This window comes from Schistocerca gregaria, chromosome 9, assembly GCF_023897955.1.
Source record: "Schistocerca gregaria isolate iqSchGreg1 chromosome 9, iqSchGreg1.2, whole genome shotgun sequence".
NCBI classification, from domain to species: domain Eukaryota; kingdom Metazoa; phylum Arthropoda; class Insecta; order Orthoptera; family Acrididae; genus Schistocerca; species Schistocerca gregaria.
In genome coordinates this window covers 157,036,734-157,057,277 of record NC_064928.1, presented here as the reverse complement: position 1 = coordinate 157,057,277, position 20,544 = coordinate 157,036,734, and the positions used below count along the sequence as shown (strand labels likewise).

The 20,544-nt window shown below is 41.7% G+C and overlaps 1 protein-coding gene across 3 annotated transcripts in view; it reads left to right on the top strand.

Annotated features, from left to right (window-relative positions):
* Positions 1-1,189: 1,189 nt before the first annotated feature.
* Positions 1,190-20,544, top strand: part of LOC126292285 (WD repeat domain-containing protein 83-like) — a 73,042-nt gene continuing 53,687 nt past the window's right edge. For all 3 annotated transcript variants that reach the window (XR_007552079.1, XR_007552078.1, XM_049986201.1), the window contains exon 1: positions 1,190-1,454. Coding sequence is in view for 1 of the 3 variants with exons in the window: in XM_049986201.1 (XP_049842158.1) it covers positions 1,346-1,454 (109 nt within the window). In the remaining 2 variants the exon portion in view is untranslated. The remainder of the gene's footprint in view (positions 1,455-20,544) is intronic.

The window sequence follows — 20,544 nt, the reverse complement described above, 5'->3', positions numbered from 1 at the left end:
ACAACCAGAGTTTTTTTTCAGTAAGTACCGATGCTGACAGAGCTGCTATATTTACTGCACTAATAAAGGCCCAGGTATCCAAGCCAATGGAGAACATAAGACTTTCTTGACCATAGATCTGAAAACGTGCTCACATGTGGTGATAAAGTTGGAAGCGGTGCACCCACCATTACAAGCCTCATGCTCAGTTCCATTCAAGTTTATAAAACGTGACAAGCATGCAATACAGATACAATATAACATTGAAGCCACAAATTGTGTCTCTAGAAAAATTAAGCCATCATACCTACTGCTTTGGACACCGCCATAGCTAGTGTAGAAAATGAGAAAGCCGCTACTGCGATGTCGAAGTAAAACAGTGGACAGACTGGGTAAGCAACCATGGCTCCGAGAAAAAAGTCAGAAGAAATGATGAAGGCACCAACAACGTATACTGGGGTGGACTGATGGGTGTGGTACAAGTACTCGCTCATTCCGCTCTATGTAGGCTGTGTGGGAAGCACTGACTCCAAAATAATGTGTATTTGGTTGGTCTTTGGACAACAGGCGCATTAACAAATATTATTTACTCTTATAGTAGACTAAGTAGTTTTGACAGTTCCATGGTTTATCGCTGCTGAGTTGCTGTCAGTTAGTCATGCTAACAAAACTTCAACGTAGGGTGTAGCGGAAAATACTTACAAAAGCAACACGTTCCCCCAGCGTCTGCTGTCTAAAAATATCTTTAACAAATTACCAGCCTCAGCATGGCCCATGTCTTGTAAATTATTATTTTGTTAAGGTATAAACCGTTGACTGAAAATCCATTTTTAGTGTAAAAGAATTTTGTGAAAATTTGAACTGTATTATAAGTTTCTGGAATTGTTATGTAATTAAGTGTATGACATTATGTATGGGAGATGAAATCTATTCCGTTATATATGTATATATATGATCAACGACAAATATGAACAATGTCCTCATGTTAGAACGTAAAACATTAAAATATTTAGATAGCTTAAAAATTGTTGTCTGAAGATGCAGTGTATTTCAAATTGAGTATTATGTATTCACATACATGCGCTCTTACAGTTTGATAGTCCAGTGGCGTCACAGGACTCTTGTTTCCACAAGCAACTTCAATGGCGCCACTTAACTAGCGCCATTTTAGTTGCATTTGTAATGTTCGATATAGGAAATAGAAGTGGTATATCTTCGATATAGTAGCTGTGAGTTAGTATACAAAAACTGATGTGATTGTTTACATAGTGTTGTGGCACTTTGCAGCATTTGGTAACTGATACATATTATTGTGATGTGAAGGTTACCGGTTAATAAAGCAAGTCTGTGTTGGAACGTCGTGAAGATGTATAAGACGTCAGATAAGAATGAAGATAGTTCTGTCAAGTTGAATTATGTCTGTAGGAACATTGTCGACTGCAAACAGGGAACGGTGAGAGCTGTGCGTTTCAATGGTAATGAAAATTCTTTCTTGTATTGGTACACAACTACTGCAGTATAATTCTGAAGTACCACTGAGTGGGATCAAGTGAAGCTACAGTTCTGTAGGAGGACTTCTTGAATTTCTGGCTTTCAATGTCTTATGACGTTTGTGTGTCAACGAAGATACACTGACATTAAGGGAAATGCCCTTTCTGTGTTTTAGTACCACTTTTCGTTCACGTAATATCTACTTCTGTAAAACTCTTACTTCATTTCTAGGATTGCAAGGTAACTTTAGTAGCTGATACAGTAGGTTCTGAAGGCCTTGAATCTGAGCCTACAATATTCGAAGTAAAGACATTTACTAGAGAATCAGTTCACAAACATTAACCGTCTCAGAATAAACAGTGACCATTGACTTCCAATCGGAATAATATGGCAGATAAAGTTTATTAAAAACCTTTGATTATTTACATCTTGCATTACATTTTTATTGGTCCTTTTGCTTATTTGTTGTAGAAGATATACAATATGATATTGGACAAGTCATTGTGACTTATTTGCATTGATTTAGGGTTAATATTATCACAACTGAAGGTTCAACTTCCATTCATTATATTTAACCCAAGTATTTCAATTTTTTTGTTTTTTTAAGTATTTGGCAATAATTTTTATGTTTCAAGATATTTATCTATACTATAATAACATATTTGCAATAAATATTTATGGAAAGCAGTTTTAAATTTTGAAGTGTCTTTTATTTTTTTAATGTTTGTAGGTAGCTTATTGTATAGCCTGTTTCCTGTTTGCAGCGGTGCATTCTGTTTTATTGTTGTGTCTGCATGTTGAACATGTATGGCCTGCTTTCTCCTTGTGTTATACAGGTGGTACTCTAGTTAGTTGACACAAGATTGTTGCCATTTTCTAAGATTTTCCTCACAAATATGATTACTTGTAAAATGTGCAGACATGGTAGTGGAAGGATATGTAGTATCTTGAATAAGGGCTTGCATGAGCTTCTTGATGCAGTATTTTCTATGTCTCTTACAATTCTCTTTTGGCATATAAAACAACTTTTGCCAGCAGATGTGTTTCCTCAAAAGATTATGCCGTATTGTGGTAAGGATTCTGCCTGGGTGCTGTAGGCTGTACACCTTTTAGATTGTCTATCAGTGTGCAGTCAGAAAGAATTTTGATAGTATAGCAAATAGTATTTAATTTATTTGTAATGTATTTTGTATGTTGGACCCATCTTAGATCTTCTTGGATCCATATCCCTAGAGATTTTGTAGAGCTTACATTTTCTAGGGTTCTAGTAAACAACTCTATGTCTCGTGCTATTGGATATTTATTTTGCACCGTGAGTGTATGCATTGTCACTGTTTTTTCTGTGTTTATTACTAAGTTGTTTCCAGAGAACCAGTCTGTAATGTGGGTGGTACAATTTTTAATCTCATGTAGTAATTTTTCTTTGGTCCTTCTTTTTGTTATCACATTTGTGCCATCTGCAAATGTTATGTAATTATGGCATGGGCTAGTTGGTTGCAAGTCATTTACAAAGAGTACAAACTGAACTTGTCAGACATGGTAATTGGATGTCTCTATAGGCCCCCGGGCTCAGCAGCTGTTGTGGCTCAGCACCTGAAGAATAATTTGGAAAATATTTCGAGTAGATTTCCCCACCATGCTATAGTTCTTGGTGGAGATTTTAATTTGCCGGATATAGACTGGGAGACTCAAACGTTCATAACGGGTGGCAGGGACAAAGAATCCAGTGAAATATTTTTGAGTGCTTTATCTGAAAACTACCTTGAGCAGTTAAACAGAGAACCGACTTGTGGCGATAACATATTAGACCTTCTGGTGACAAACAGACCCAAACTGTTTGAATCAGTTAATGCAGAACAGGGAATCAGCAATCATAAAGCGGTTACTGCATCGATGATTTCAGCCGTAAATAGAAATATTAAAAAAGGTAGGAAGATTTTTCTGTTTAGCAAAACTGACAAAAAGCAGATTACAGAGTACCTGACAGCTCAACACAAAAGTTTTGTCTCAAGTACAGATAGTGTTGAGGATCAGTGGACAAAGTTCAAAACCATCGTACAATATGCGTTAGATGAGTATGTGCCAAGCAAGATCGTAAGAGATGGGAAAGAGCCACCGTGGTACAACAACCGAGCTAGAAAACTGCCGCGGAAGCAAAGGGAACTTCACAGCAAAGATAAACATAGCCAAAGCCTTGCAGACAAACAAAAATTACGCGAAGCGAAACGTAGTGTGAGGAGGGCTATGCGAGAGGCTTTCTATGAATTCGAAAGTAAAGTTCTATGTACTGACTTGGCAGAAAATCCTAAGAAATTTTGGTCTAATGTCAAAGCGATAGGTGGATCAAAACAAAATGTCCAGACACTCTGTGACCAAAATGGTGCTGAAACAGAGGATGACAGACTAAAGGCCGAAATACTAAATTTCTTCTTCCAAAGCTGTTTCACAGGGGAAGACTGCACTCTGCTTCCTTCCCTAGATTGTCGCACAGTTGACAAAATGGTAGATATCGAAATAGACGACAGAGGGATAGAGAAACAATTAAAATCGCTCAAAAGAGGAAAGGCCGCTGGTCCTGATGGTATACCAGTTCGATTTTACACAGAGTATGCGAAGGAACTTGCCCCCCTTCTTGCAGCGGTGTATCGTAGGCCACTAGAAGAGCGAAGCATTCCAAAGGATTGGAAAAGGGCACAGGTCATCCCCATTTTCAAGAAGGGACGTCGAACAGATGTGCACAACCATAGAACTATATCTCTAACGTCGATCAGTTGTAGAATTTTGGAACACGTATTATGTTTGAGTATAATGTCTTTTCTGGAGACTAGAAATCTACTCTGTAGGAATCAGCATGGGTTTCGAAAAAGACGGTTGTGTGAAACCCAGCTTGCGCTATTCGTCCATGAGACTCAGAGGGCCTTAGACACGGGTTTCTTGACTTCCGCAAGGCGTTAGATACGGTTCCCCACAGTCGTTTAATGAACAAAGTAAGAGCATATGGACTATCAGACCAATTGTGTGATTGGATTGAGGAGTTCCTAGATAACAGAACGCAGCATGTCATTCTCAATGGAGAGAAGTCTTCCGAAGTAAGAGTGATTTCAGGTGTGCCGCAGGGGAGTGTCATAGGACCGTTGCTATTCACAATATACATAAATGACCTGGTGGATGACATCGGAAGTTCACTGAGGCTTTTTTCAGATGATGATGTGGTGTATCGAGAGGTTGCAACAATGGAAAATTGTACTGAAATGCAGGAGGATCTGCAGCGAATTGAGGCATGGTGCACGGAATGGCAATTGAATCTCAATGTAGACAAGTGTAATGGATGCGAATACATAGAAAGATAGGTCCCTTATCATTTAGCTACAAAATAGCACGTCAGCAACTGGAAGCAGTTAATTCCATAAATTATCTGGGAGTACGCGTTAGGAGTGATTTAAAATGGAATGATCATATAAAGTTGATCGACGGTAAAGCAGATGCCAGACTGAGATTCATTGGAAGAATCCTAAGGAAATGCAATCTGACAACAAAGGAACTATGTTACAGTACGCTTGTTCGCCCACTGCTTGAATACTGCTCAGCGGTGTGGGATCCGCACCAGGTGGGGTTGATAGAGGAGATAGAGAAGATCCAACGGAGAGCAGCGTGCTTCATTACAGGATCATTTAGTAATCGCGAAAGCGTTACGGAGATGATAGATAAACTCCAGTGGAAGGCTCTGCAGGAGAGACGCTCAGTAGCTCGGTACGGGCTTTTGTTAAAGTTTCGAGAACATACCTTCATCGAGGAGTCGAGCAGTATATTGCTCCCTCCTACGTATATCTCGCGAAGAGACCATGAGGATAAGATCACAGAGATTAGAGCCCACACAGAAGCATACCGACAATCCTTCTTTCCACGTACAATACGAGACTGGAATAGAAGGGAGAACGGATAGAGGTACTCATGGTACCCTCCCCAACACACCGTCGGGTGGCTTGCGGAGTATGGATGTAGATGTAGATGTAGAAACTGGTCCTAGAAAGGAGCCTTGTGGTACACCATACACGATGATCTGCTTTTCTGAGCAGTAGCACTTTATCTTGTTCCCTTCTTGGACAGTATGCTCAGCTAATTTCTCTCTCTCTTTTGGAGATATGATTTTATCCATTCATAGGCCGGGCCCCTAATACCTACAGATTCAAATTTCTGAAGCAAGATGTTCTGATTTGATAACATCGAATGCTTTAGAGAGGTCTAGAAATATGGCTGAGGTATGTGCTTTATTGTCTATTGCATTTAATGCTTCATTTAGGAATGCAAAGATTGCTGTCTCAGTAGATTTAGATTTTTGGAATCCATGTTGAGTATTTGAGAAATAATTATTTTTTTCTGTGAAACTGGTTAGTCTTTTATAATAGATTTTTTTTTCAATTATTTTGGAAAACCCAGATAATAGTGAGATAGGCCTGTAGTTTGATACTTCTGTTTTTATCCCTTTCTTGAACAGGGGTTTTATTTTCGCTATCTTCAATTTTTCTGGGAACACCCCTTTGGATAGAGACCAGTTACAGATGTTGACAATGGCTTGGCTACGAGCGGAGCACATTTCTTCAAGATATAGTCAGGGATATTGTCAGTACCAACAGAGAATTTGGGCTTCAGTTCTTTGATTATATTAAGTATTTGCTTTTCATTGGTGGCCTATAGAAAAATAGATTTGTTATTTATAGTACGTCTGGATTGATTTATAAGAGTGCACTGTAAATTTCGATTTAAGATCAGATCTCAAATGCTTGGGGATGTTCTACTAAATATGACCTTTGAGTGAGTGATAGCATACTATTTTTATTTATTGTTACTACAGATATCAGATGTTACCTAAACTGGTTACAGCTACAACCGTTGTTTGTTGGAGAAAGGTTTCAGATAGATCAAAGAGGGGCCTAACATGCATAATTTATAAGCAGTAAGTTAGATATCACATTTCATAAACATAATTTTTTGCTGCGTGAAAAAAAAAAAAAAAAAATACCGTCAAAAATGTGTACAGACTGAATTGTTATTGCGATATGGTGTAATTCTGGAGAAAGACATCTGCCCACAAAACATGTTTTAGGCCTAATTTACAAAAAGTAAATAGCAGGAGCCATGGGAAGTGCAACATCCATAAGCTCATGCAAAACTTCATATGCTTTGGTTACTTTGCTTACACACCTTGCAAGTAACAGTCATTATCAGGAAAATCTTAAAAAAATAGCTGTGATCTTTTATCAACAAACCAAACAAATCAGTCTTATGATGCACGGAGATAATAGGAAAAATATAGCAGTGCGTGTGCTGCCCTCAAAAAGCATTCAACACAGTACCCCATTGCAGACTGTTAACGAAGGTACATGCATACAAATAGGCTTCCATATACTTGACTGGCTCAAAGACATCTTTATAGAGTTCTGTATGTTGTCCTCAACGGCAACTGTTCATTGGAGGCAGGGTAATCGGGAGTGCCTCAGGAAAGTGTGATAGAACTGTTGCTATTTTCTGTATTGACAAATGATTTGGCAGACAAGGTGGGTAACAGTCTGCAGTTGTTCGCTCATGATGCTGTGGTGTGCAGGAAAGTGTCAAAGATAAGTGATTCTATGTTGATAACCTAGACAAAATTTCCATTTGGTGTGATGAATGGCGGGTAGAAAAATGTAATTTGATGCATATAAGTAGGAAAATCCCCCGTTTGACACAGCCATGTTATGAAGTGATATAAAATGGAATGAGGATGTGAAGATTGTGGTAGGGAAGCCGAATGTCGATTTCAGTTTATTGAAGCTGAATGTCGATTTCAGTTTATTGGGAGAGTTTTGGGAAAGTGTAGTTCACCTGTAAAGGAAACTGCAAATAGGACACTAACGCAACCTATTTTTCAGTACTGCTCGAGTGTTTGGGACCCACACCAGGTCAGATTGAAAGAAGACGTCAAAGCAATTCAGAGACGAACTGCTATTTCTGTTATTGGTAGGTTCAATCAGTATGCAAGTGTTACGCGTATGCTTCGGGAGCTCGAGTGGGAATCCCTAGAGGAAAGAAGACATTTTATCTTGCAGAGCACTACTGAAAAAATTAGAGAACCAGTCTTTGAAGCTGACTTCAGAACAATCCTACTGCCAGCGACATGCGTTTTGCGTAGGAACTATGAAACATACAAAAAATTAGGGCTCATACAGTCAGTTTTCCCGTGCGCTATTTGCAAGTGGAACATGAAAGGAAATGACTAATTGTGGTGCAGGGCACCCTCCATCATGCACCATACAGTGGTTTGCGGAGTATGTATGTAGATTTAGATGTACATGACAACTTCAGAATTATGAAAGATAATTCAGAACTTAAAATTGTAGTCTATAATTACTTGTTACTGTAGTATACATGAATGTTAGAAATCACAAAGATTGACGAATTGCAGTACGTATTGTTTGAGCAGTTGTTGTAGTAAACAATGCAAGCTGTCAATATATTCTTCATAGTACAATGGTGTATGTTACGTAGATGGCATATGCGATGTTTTGCTAGTAAATTTCATTTGTGGATGTTGTTCATGTGTGTTTACAATATATTGTTTAGTGCTTGTGGCGTAGATCATGTTTCTTGCATGACCTATAAAGGTCTATTAGAGATGTTGATCCATTGATGGGGCGGTGGTTTCGACTGTGTTATGTACTAGAACCATATAGTTAACTGAAGATCACAGTACTGTCATCAGCACTGGACCAGTTTTTTATTTTCATGCAGTTGACGTTTGATCAGAATGATTTGCGGTGGTCTTGGTTAGGTGGGAAAGTGATAGTTTGACAAGCAAATGCTATGACAATTTTTTTTCTTTTTAATACCTTGTGTATTCCTTTGTTCATTCATGTCCTTGATGGAAACCTCATCTGGTAGTCTCAAGTTTTTATAATAATAATAATAATAACCTCATACATCTAATCTGACATATTGTGCCAGAGCGACACAAACATCCTGCAGTAGACTCGATTGTTCCAGATGTCACCATGAGTCCTGCATGGCTGCTCATAAACCCATAAGAGAATGAGGGGGTGGAGATCTCTTCTGATCAGCGCATTGCAAGGCATCCCAGATATGCTCAGTAATGTTCATGTCTGGGGAGTGTGGTGGCCAGTGAAAGTGTAAATTCAGAAGAGTGTCCCTGGAGACACTACGTAGCAATTTCGGACTTGGGGCATCACATTGCTCTGCTGGAACTGCCCATGCCCCACATCATTACAGAGCCTCCACCACCTTGAACAGTCCCCTGCTGACATGCAGGTTCCATGAATTCATGAGGTTGTCTCCATACCCATACACATAAACCCACTCAATAAAATTTGAAACAAGACTCGTTCAACTAGGCAACATGTTTCCAGTCATCAACAGTCCAATGCTGATGTTAACAGGCCCAGGCGAGGCGTAAAGCTTTTGTGTCGTGTAGTGATACATGGTACATGAATGTGCCTTCAGCTCTGAAAGCCCATATGTTTCATTGAATGGTTCACACGCTGGCACTTCTTGATGGCCCAACATTCAAATCTGCAGCAATTTGTGGTAGGACTGCACTTCTGTCATGTGGGGAGATTCTCTGCAGTAGTCATTGGTCCTATTCTTTGCATGATCTTTTTCCAGCTGCAGCAAAGTCAGAGATTTGATGGTTTACTGGATTCCTGATATTCATGGTACACTTGTGAAATGATCATAAGGAAAATCTTCATTTCGTTGCTACCTCGGAGATGCTCTGCTCCATAGCTCACGCGCCAACTGTAACACCACATTCAAACTCACATAAATATTAATGACCAGTCATTGTAGCAGCAGTAAGCAATCTAACAACTGTGGCAGGCATTCGTTGTCTTATATAGGCGTTGCCAGCTGCAGTGCCATATTCTGCCTGTTTACATTTCTCTATATTTGAATACGCATGCCTATACCAGTTTCTTTGGCACTTCAGTGTTTATAAATAGTCTAATAGATAATGTCAAACTCTTCACGAAGCTGTTTGCCAAGAATACTTTTGTCTATTAGCAAGATCACAATGCCAGAAGACTGTAGCAAAATGCAGGCAGACCTGCAGAAGGTCAATGATTGTTGCAAAGAATGGCAATCAACCTAGAACTTAAGTTAATGTAACATACTGCACATAAATATGCGAAGTTACCCAATACTATTTGATTATGCTACTGACGATAAATTTCTGGAAACAGTAACAACTGCAAAATACCTGGGAGTAACCTTCCAGTGTGACCTAAAGTAGAATGGCCACATACTACTGTACGAAAGAAAATGTCATGCTGAGGTTCATTGGACATGTCTTACGGTAATGTAACCCATCCACAAAAGAAGTGGGTTACAGAACACTTGTTTCACCAACACTTTAAGTATTGTTCACCAATCTGCGAACCGTACTAGGTTGGATTAATAGAAGAAATAGAGAAGACCGAATGGAGAGTGGCACATTTCATCTCAGGACCATTCAGTAAGTGCAACAGCATTACAGAGGCATGCAGTGGCCCGGTGTAATGTTAAGCATTTTCCTGGACTTACTTGTTGAAGAATGCTGTTTCTGCTTTCTTGCAGTGCCAATGTCTTCTGCTAGCACCTGATGCTTCTCCGAAGATTTCACTCCTAGGAAGGGGAAATTTTCACTCTCTCTCTCTCTCTCTCTCTCTCTCTCTCTCTCTCTCTCTCTCTCTCTCTCTTCTTTTTATTTAAAAAAATACACTACTCTTGGAATATCATTCAATGCACCCAAACATATTTATTTCCACTTTGTACACAAAAACAACTAAATTTTATGACGTAAGCGCACACATTACTGGGCACCCAAGATCAGTTAATTACACATATTTGAACACAATTAGTACATAAGCTTTTATCGTGGCTGACCATCCACGTCCAGTCCACGTACTCTCAAGAGCAGTTCAACGTCTACTAAACTGTCACAATCTCGAGTCACTCCATTTGTTTTTCAACAATACAAAGCTACATTACTCCTTGCTGCCAGCCACGGAGCTTCCTAGTCATATGTGTTTATTCTTGGCAGGCCGCGCTGAACATTTGCCAGTGCCAACGAATTTTCTCCCTTCCAGTTTTGCCTGCACAAACAATAAATGGGTACAGTATCCCATGCTCATCCTTACGCCCCGCTTTAAAATAATGCGTGTTCGAAACAGCTGGAACACAAGAGTCTCCAGACTTTCGTAAAATTCTGGGGGCACTACATATCCATCCCCTTAGCTCTAATACTCGTTATTTTGCACACAACATATGTTTTAATATATATTTTTGTCTTAACACTTATCTTGTTACTTTGTACAACATAAAAACACTAGGTACAAAAACACTCTTGCATCTCCGGTATTTCATTAAGCTGTTGGTAATATCGTTCATAGATATAGTAGTATGATAAACTAATAGTACAACAAGTATTAGTTATTTCCAATAGATTTATCTTCCAGGATTTGGTCAAAAATAAATCCCTCCCCCTTAGCCAGTTTCAAAGTTCAGGCGTTATTCTGAGTCGAACCTTTATTTTTATTATTTTTTTATTTTTTATTTTTTTTTATTTCTTCTTCTTTTTTTTTTTTTTTTTTTTTTTTTTTTTTTTTTTTTTTTTTTTTTTTTTTTTTTTTTGCAGCTGTTGCAATGATAACCACTGGTTTTCCGGGTCTCAAAAAAAATTTGTTGTACTGAGGGTTTTCTCTTTTTTTCTATCTCCTCGCGCAGGACTCGTCATTTCTATTTAAAAAAATTTTAGAATTCAAATTTACCTGGAGAAACTGTCCACTACAACCGCAGGTCACTATATCACCCTTCCCTTTGGGTTCCAATCTACGTAAGGGTTGATACTATGAAAACATCCTCTTCCTCATCCTTGGCTAGGTACGCCCCTTCCATTTATACTAAAGTATGGTACAGGTCAACCCCCTTTTTGGTGACCCTGCCCGCATAGTATAGGTCAGCCTCCTCTGGGTCTGCCTGCCTGCTGCTCTTTCTCTCATTTCATCTATATCAGGTGCGCCCTCCCTATCTTCTCTAATAATGATTCATAGTCTTGCCTCTTTCATACTCCTCTGCACACTATTTTATTTAAAATTTCCTGGTAACATTTCTATCTACCTCTCCTTTCCTCCTCTTCAGTTCTTCAGCCTACCTGCTTAAATTCTTCGCTTGTGCTTACAGCTCACTTATATAGCCTTAGTAACTAAATATGTTTCATCCATGGTTATAACTTTATTTCTTTTCTTCGAGCTATTCGGTCTGCACTATCCTATTATTAATCAGAAACTTATTTGACTCGGTACCTCTGGCATAATATCTATTTCTTTTTATGTCCATTCATATTACTTTGTACTACTATAGCTACGAATACAGGTTTATATACACTTCGTCCCCCCTTGTTCCTTTAGATTATTTGACTTGATACCTCTGGCTTAACATCTATTACTTTGAGATGTGCAACCGTCATTACTTAGCACGTGTGCTTGAACCCTTCCTGAGCACTACCTCCCCCCCTTATCTGTGACGGTTGTTACATCTCCCTGTGTATTACTTGTCTGCGTCTTTGTATTTAATTGTTTGAGTGTGGAAGTGTGATTGTGCGTCCTGATTCTTCGGCCTAATAAGGTTCTTAGTTGAAGATTTCTAAAAATCACGGAAAAGAGAAGGACTTCAGCGATAGAAGTATATGAATGTGGACAGAGGGAAAGATAAATTGGTACTCTTAAGAGAAGTAAGAAAGGAAATAAAAGAATGGTTGCTAAGATCGAAGAAAGAAAGAAGACAGCCCCAAAGACAGGAAACCCTTCCCACCCTCATTCCCCAGGATCCCCACTTCGCAGGTACTTAAGTGAGAAGCCGGAGGAGGTATGATGTTCGGCATCCCCTGCAGAACGGACATTCTCACCGTCACCTTTGAAGTCCCCGAAGAAAAAATGTTAGCAACTCCCGTGGAACAGCAAATGATGAAGAACCAGTCACATTTGTCTGCGAGGGTTGTATGAAGGGCGTGGTGTGTAGGTTGTGTCTGTGCCTATGCTACCCACCCCTTTTAAAATTAGGTATAAATCCTCCCCAATCACATCACACTTTACAAAAAATATAAAACATTCTATAAAAATAGAAATTATATACGCTATAATCAAATAGTTATTCAGGTAATCACTTCACTTTATATTTCATACACATGTTCAGTTTATGTCATCTAGGTATTATTCTTCGTAAACAGTACCATCATATTATGTCTCCTGTTAGAATGTTACCCTGTTAGTTTTATCTCATGCTTAGAGGTTACTGTTTATTGTAACTCCTCAAATTAGTCATAATTGTGTAGTCAGAATTGGTCTCTTTTAATACTAATATGATAGGACAGGTTAAGGGCTATAAATAGATTACAGGATAGTCGAAGATTTGAAGGGAGTTCGGTGCAGGAAAACTAATGTGAAAGCAACACCGAACCCAACTCGGGAACCGGCAGACGTCACTCCGCCCATTGACACAGAACGTCAGCGTCCCTGGGGGTTTTGTACATATCGTTTTATATCCTTAACATTATACATTCCCTTTTCCTCTCCCGTCACAGGATCTACTAAATAAAGGGTTTTTTGGTGTACTATTGATTGAATACAATAAGGTCCTACATATTTCAGAAACAATTTGTGTTTCTTTTTTCGGTGTTGAACTTCGAAGGTCTGAGATCAACTTCTCTTGTGCACTTGAAGACCAATATTTTCCCTTAAACTTTCTCTGAAAATCTTCCAAGGATGTGAAGTTTTCAATATTTACTGTGCCCCATTCTGAAGCTTCACCCTCCAAATAACCTACCGCAAACTATATTTTCTTAGATCCTCCCGCCTTTTAGGTATGGCTTGGTTAAACCGTTTTAAGAAATGGGTGGAGTGTGCCTCAGGAGCAGCACCAGGCGGGCGCGGACCGCGAACGGAACGCCCGACACAGGACGGGCCTTAGAGAGCTGCCACAGATGGCGACCAAGTCGGGCGCAGACATCCGAGGGAGCACCGGAGAAGAGGCAACACCTTACAAGCAGTGCCAGGTGGGTGCGGACGGCAAAGAGAGCACCCAGCACCCTCTGGGCAAAAATACTGGACAAGATCCTCCAATACGGCAGTCTCAGGTAGCACCTGAAGAAGGCAATGAGTTACGTGGCTGAAATATTGTGCCAGAGCAACACAAACATCTGGCAGTAGACCTGATTATTCCAGATGTCAAGATCTCACCGGGAAAGGCTGATGAGTTACAGGATTCATGGTGTCAGTTCCCTCCAGCACTATTTCAGACACCCCCTCCAGCAGTACTTCAGACATCATTTGAGTCCAGTCCATGGCATGTCATGTTGCGGCACTTCTATGTGCTCGCCGGGGCCGTACACAATTTTAGGCAGGTGTACCAGTTTCTTTGGCTATTCAGTGTAGGTTTTTAACAGTAATGACCGTGGACAATGGCCTGTATAGTTCAATGAAATAATTTATTTTGGGGAATTTAGTTGTGGGCATGGTTTTAATTGTTTGTTGCAGTTTCAGAAGTACAGGGCATTTTATGCATGACTGTTACGTAATAAAAACGAATGTTATCTTAAATATTATGCATGAGGAGGGACCCAAAAATAACCAAACTTTCTGTAAAATATGTAGTTTATTTTAGGAAGCATCTTTTAAATTCATCCTGTGCATTACCTGTCAGTGCTGTTGTGACATGGCATTTTACATTGGCAACATTGGCAAAATACTTTTCTTGCAGGCCCCTTTTTATCACAGGGAACTGGAAGAAGTGTGAGGGAACTTGTGTCAAGTAGTTGTCTTCATTGAGACCAAAAACTGACAAACACCTGAGCTGTGTGTGTGATATATTAAAAACAAAGATTCCAAGACTTACCAAGCGGGAAAGCGCCGGCAGACAGGCACATGAACAAAACACACAAACACACACACAGAATTACTAGCTTTCGCAACCGATGGTTGCTTCTTCAGGAAGGAGAGGGAAAGATGAAAGGATGTGGGTTTTAAGGGAGAGGGTAAGGAGTCATTCCAATCCCGGGAGCGGAAAGACTTCCCTTAGGGGAAAAAAAGGACAGGTGTACACTCGCACACACGCGCGTGTGCAGTCCCGGGAAGTATTCTGTTACAAGTGGGGCACTTTTGGGGTTCTTCTGTGAGAGGTTCTGGGTTTGAGGGGATGAGGAAGTGGCTCTGGTTATCTGCTTCTGTACCAGGTTGGGAGGGTAGTTGCGGGATGCGAAAGCTGTTTTCAGGTTGTTGGTGTAATGGTCGAGGGATTCAGGACTGGAGCAGATTCGTTTGCCACGAAGGCCTAGGCTGTAGGGAAGGGACCGTTTGATATGGAATGGGTGGCAGCTGTCATAATGGAGGTACAGTTGCTTGTTGGTGGGTTTGATGTGGACGGATGTGTGCAGCTGGCCATTGGACAGATGGAGGTCAACATCTAGGAAAGTGGCATGGGATTTGGAGTAGGACCAGGTGAATCTGATGGAACCAAAGGAGTTGAGGTTGGAGAGGAAATTCTGGAGTTGTTCTTCACTGTGAGTCCAGATCATGAAGATGTCATCAATAAATCTGTACCAAACTTTGGGTTGGCAGGCTTGGGTAACCAAAAAGGCTTCCTCTAAGCGACCCATAAATAGGTTGGCATACGAGGGGGCCATCCTGGTACCCATGGCTGTTCCCTTTAATTGTTGGTATGTCTGGCCTTCAAAAGTGAAGAAGTTGTGGGTCAGGATGAAGCTGGCTAAGGTGACGAGGAAAGAGGTTTTAGGTAGGGTGGCAGGTGATCGGCGTGAAAGGAAGTGCTCCATTGCAACGAGGCCCTGGACGTGCGGGATATTTGTGTATAGGGAAGTGGCATCAATGGTTACCAGGATGGTTTCTGGGGGTAACAGACTGGGTACGGATTCCAGGCGTTCGAGAAAGTGGTTGGTGTCTTTGATGAAGGATGGGAGACTGCATGTAATGGGTTGAAGGTGTTGATCTACGTAGGCAGAGATACGTTCTGTGGGGGCTTGGTAACCAGCTACAATGGGGCGGCCAGGATGTTTGGGTTTGTGAATTTTAGGAAGTAGGTAGAAGGTAGGAGTGCGAGGTGACGGTGGGGTGAGGAGTTTGATGGAGTCAGGTGAAAGGTTTTGTAGGGGGCCTAAGGTTCTGAGGATTCCTTGAAGCTCCGCCTGGACATCAGGAATGGGATTACTTCGGCAAACTTTGTATGTAGAGTTGTCTGAAAGCTGACGCAGTCCCTCAGCCACGTACTCCCGACGATCAAGTACCACGGTCGTGGAACCCTTGTCAGCCGGAAGAATGATGATGGATCGGTCAGCTTTCAGATCACGGATAGCCTGGGATTCGGCTGTGGTGATGTTGGGAGTAGGATTAAGGTTTTTCAAGAAAGATTGAGAGGCAAGGCTGGAAGTGAGAAATTCCTGGAAGGTTTGGAGAGGGTGATTTTGAGGAAGAGGAGGTGGGTCCCGCTGTGATGGAGGACGGAACTGTTGCAGGCAGGGTTCAATTTGGATAGTGTCTTGGGGAGTTGGATCATTAGGAGTGGGATCAGGATTGTTTTTCTTCGTGGCAAAGTGATATTTCCAGCAGAGACTACGAGTGTAGGACAGTAAATCCTTGACAAGGGCAGTTTGGTTGAACCTGGGAGTGGGGCTGAAGGTGAGGCCTTTGGATAGGACAGAGGTTTCGGATTGGGAGAGGGGTTTGGAGGAAAGGTTAACTACTGAATTGGGGTGTTGTGGTTCCAGATTGTGTTGACTAGAATTTTGAGGTGTTGGGGGGAGTGGAGCTGGAAGTGGGAGATTGAGTAGATGGGAGAGACTGGGTCTGTGTGCAATGAGAGGAGGTTGAGGTTTGTTGGAAAGGTTGTGGAGGGTGAGTGAGTTGCCTTTCCGGAGGTGGGAAACCAGGAGATTGGATAGTTTTTTGAGGTGGAGGGTGGCATGTTGTTCTAATTTGCGGTTGGCCTGTAGGAGGATGCTATGTACAGCCGGTGTGGATGTGGGAGAGGAAAGATTGAGGACTTTGATTTGGGATAGGAGTTGACGGGTGTGTTCATTGGCCGAGTCGATGTATAGGTGAAGGATTAGGCGGGTGAGGGCTATGGATTGTGCTGTTTGGAACTGGTATAAGGACTGATGGAAAGAAGGATTGCAGCCAGAGATGGGAACTTTAAGTGTGAGGCCTTTGGGAGTAATGCCAAATGTCAGACAAGCCTGAGTAAATAAAATATGGGAGCGTAATCTGGCTAGGGTGAAGGCATGTTTGCGGAGGGAATGTAAATAAAATTTAATGGGGTCGTTGTAGGGATGTTGTGAGATTGACATGGTATTGGTAGGTGGAAAGGGTAATATGAGGTTAAAGTGAAAGTAAAGAGAGATTTATATAGGGAGAGATAAAGGTGTGAAAAAAGTCGAAAAAGTGTTGGTTGAGATGAGCTATGTTGATCATGTGCTGAACTTAGGTTGGTGAACAACAATGGGTGCAAAGGTTGGGTAGTTATGTTGTCTCCAGATCACGTTAAAGGGTGGGGAAATTCAAGAAAATTTCGAGAAATTCAAGAAAATTTCGACAAAAAAATTTTTTCGAAAAAAGTTTCGAAAAAATAATTTGCGAAAAAATAAAATTCGAAAAAAATTTTCGAATAAAATCTCGAAGAATATGTGTGTAAATGTATTCAAAGGACTGGTTATGTACTGGCAGGTTATGATAATGAGGCTAACAATTGTTTGATGAAGAAATAATAACGTGTAAACCTGTGGGAAGCTGCTAAAAAATGATCGGTTTTGTGGGAAAAACGGGAATGGAAATAAAACGAAAGTTGTTGGAAAAAAAACTGAGATGGTTGTGTAATGGGTGAAAGGAACTGAAGCTGTGAAATAGTATTCACGAGTTTACACGAAATGTTTGTAAACTTGGAACAATGGATTTTATAGCAGCGGTTATGTTGAAAGCGTTGAAAATTTTAGGTTATGGTTTGGAAGTAAATTACGTATTATTGAGTATAATTAGGCAGGATAAAATGTATGGTAGATTACGGAAAAATGGAAGATGAATACAAAGTGAAACTTCTTGTACAAACGAAAAGAGAAAGTAAGACGATAGAGAAGATTTCGAAATGCAACAGAGACAATAACAAACGTAATTGTTGGGTTCAAATTAATGACGATGTAAATAAAACAGAAAGGAACTTCCACATGGGAAAAATATATTAAAAACAAAGATTCCAAGACTTACCAAGCGGGAAAGCGCCGGCAGACAGGCACATGAACAAAACACACAAACACACACACAGAATTACGAGCTTTCGCAACTGGCAGTTGCTTCGTCAGGAAAGAGGGAAGGAGAGGGAAAAATGAAAGGATGTGGGTTTTAAGGGAGAGGGTAAGGAGTCATTCCAATCCCGGGAGCGGAAAGACTTCCCTTAGGGGAAAAAAAGGACAGGTGTACACTCGCACACACACACACACATATCCATCCGCACATACACAGACACAAGCAGACATATTTAAAGGCAAAGAGTTAAGGGCAGAGATGTCAGTCGAGGCGGAAGTACAGAGGCAAAGAAGTTGTTGAAAGACAGGTGAGGTATGAGCGGCGGCAACTTGAAATTAGCGGAGGTTGAGGCCTGGCGGATATCGAGAAGAGAGGATATACTGAAGGGCGAGTTCCCATCTCCGGAGTTCGGATAGGTTGGTGTTGGTGGGAAGTATCCAGATAACTCGGACGGTGTAACACTGTGCCAAGATGTGCTGGCCGTGCATCAAGGCATGTTTAGCCACAGGGTGATCCTCATTACCAACAAACACTGTCTGCCTGTGTCCATTCATGCGAATGGACAGTTTGTTGCTGGTCATTCCCACATAGAAAGCATCACAGTGCAGGCAGGTCAGTTGGTAAATCACGTGGGTGCTTTCACATGTGGCTCTCCCTTTGATCGTGTACACCTTCCGGGTTACAGGACTGGAGTAGGTGGTGGTGGGAGGGTGCATAGGACAGGTTTTACACCGGGGGCGGTTGCAAGGGTAGGAGCCAGAGGGTAGGGGAGGTGGTTTGGGGATTTCATAGGGATGAACCAAGAGGTTACGAAGGTTAGGTGGACGGCGGAAAGACACTCTTGGTGGAGTGGGGAGGATTTCATGAAGGATGGATCTCATTTCGGGGCAGGATTTTAGGAAGTCGTATCCCTGCTGGAGAGCCACATTCAACGTCTGATCCAGTCCCGGGAAGTATTCTGTTACAAGTGGGGCACTTTTGGGGTTCTTCTGTGAGAGGTTCTGGGTTTGAGGGGATGAGGAAGTGGCTCTGGTTATCTGCTTCTGTACCAGGTTGGGAGGGTAGTTGCGGGATGCGAAAGCTGTTTTCAGGTTGTTGGTGTAATGGTCGAGGGATTCAGGACTGGAGCAGATTCGTTTGCCACGAAGGCCTAGGCTGTAGGGAAGGGACCGTTTGATATGGAATGGGTGGCAGCTGTCATAATGGAGGTACTGTTGCTTGTTGGTGGGTTTGATGTGGACGGATGTGTGCAGCTGGCCATTGGACAGATGGAGGTCAACATCTAGGAAAGTGGCATGGGATTTGGAGTAGGACCAGGTGAATCTGATGGAACCAAAGGAGTTGAGGTTGGAGAGGAAATTCTGGAGTTGTTCTTCACTGTGAGTCCAGATCATGAAGATGTCATCAATAAATCTGTACCAAACTTTGGGTTGGCAGGCTTCCTCTAAGCGACCCATAAATAGGTTGGCATACGAGGGGGCCATCCTTCATGAAATCCTCCCCACTCCACCAAGAGTGTCTTTCCGCCGTCCACCTAACCTTCGTAACCTCTTGGTTCATCCCTATGAAATCCCCAAACCACCTCCCCTACCCTCTGGCTCCTACCCTTGCAACCGCCCCCGGTGTAAAACCTGTCCTATGCACCCTCCCACCACCACCTACTCCAGTCCTGTAACCCGGAAGGTGTACACGATCAAAGGGAGAGCCACATGTGAAAGCACCCACGTGATTTACCAACTGACCTGCCTGCACTGTGATGCTTTCTATGTGGGAATGACCAGCAACAAACTGTCCATTCGCATGAATGGACACAGGCAGACAGTGTTTGTTGGTAATGAGGATCACCCTGTGGCTAAACATGCCTTGATGCACGGCCAGCACATCTTGGCACAGTGTTACACCGTCCGAGTTATCTGGATACTTCCCACCAACACCAACCTATCCGAACTCCGGAGATGGGAACTCGCCCTTCAGTATATCCTCTCTTCTCGATATCCGCCAGGCCTCAACCTCCGCTAATTTCAAGTTGCCGCCGCTCATACCTCACCTGTCTTTCAACAACTTCTTTGCCTCTGTACTTCCGCCTCGACTGACATCTCTGCCCTTAACTCTTTGCCTTTAAATATGTCTGCTTGTGTCTGTGTATGTGCGGATGGATATGTGTGTGTGTGTGCGAGTGTACACCTGTCCTTTTTTTCCCCTAAGGGAAGTCTTTCCGCTCCCGGGATTGGAATGACTCCTTACCCTCTCCCTTAAAACCCACATCCTTTCATTTTTCCCTCTCCTTCCCTCTTTCCTGACGAAGCAACTGCCAGTTGCGAAAGCTCGTAATTCTGTGTGTGTGTTTGTGTGTTTTGTTCATGTGCCTGTCTGCCGGCGCTTTCCCGCTTGGTAAGTCTTGGAATCTTTGTTTTTAATATATATATATATATATATATATATATATATATATATATATATATATATATATATATATATATATATATATATATATGTGCAGGAACCACTAACTGGAATTCCACAGACCCAGGTATTTTTGCAGAAAACTTCTGACCAAGTGCTTAGAACGGCACCACTCGTACGTGATAGGGTTTTGACATGCATCGTACAAGAGACTCCCAGCACACCTCCTCCTGTTTGAGTGAATGTTTGTCAGAGCACTCGTGCGATCTGCCAGGTTGCACTCCCTGGTGGACAGCTGTTTAGGTCTGGTTGACGCAGCTCCCCGGTTGATCGTGCCAGT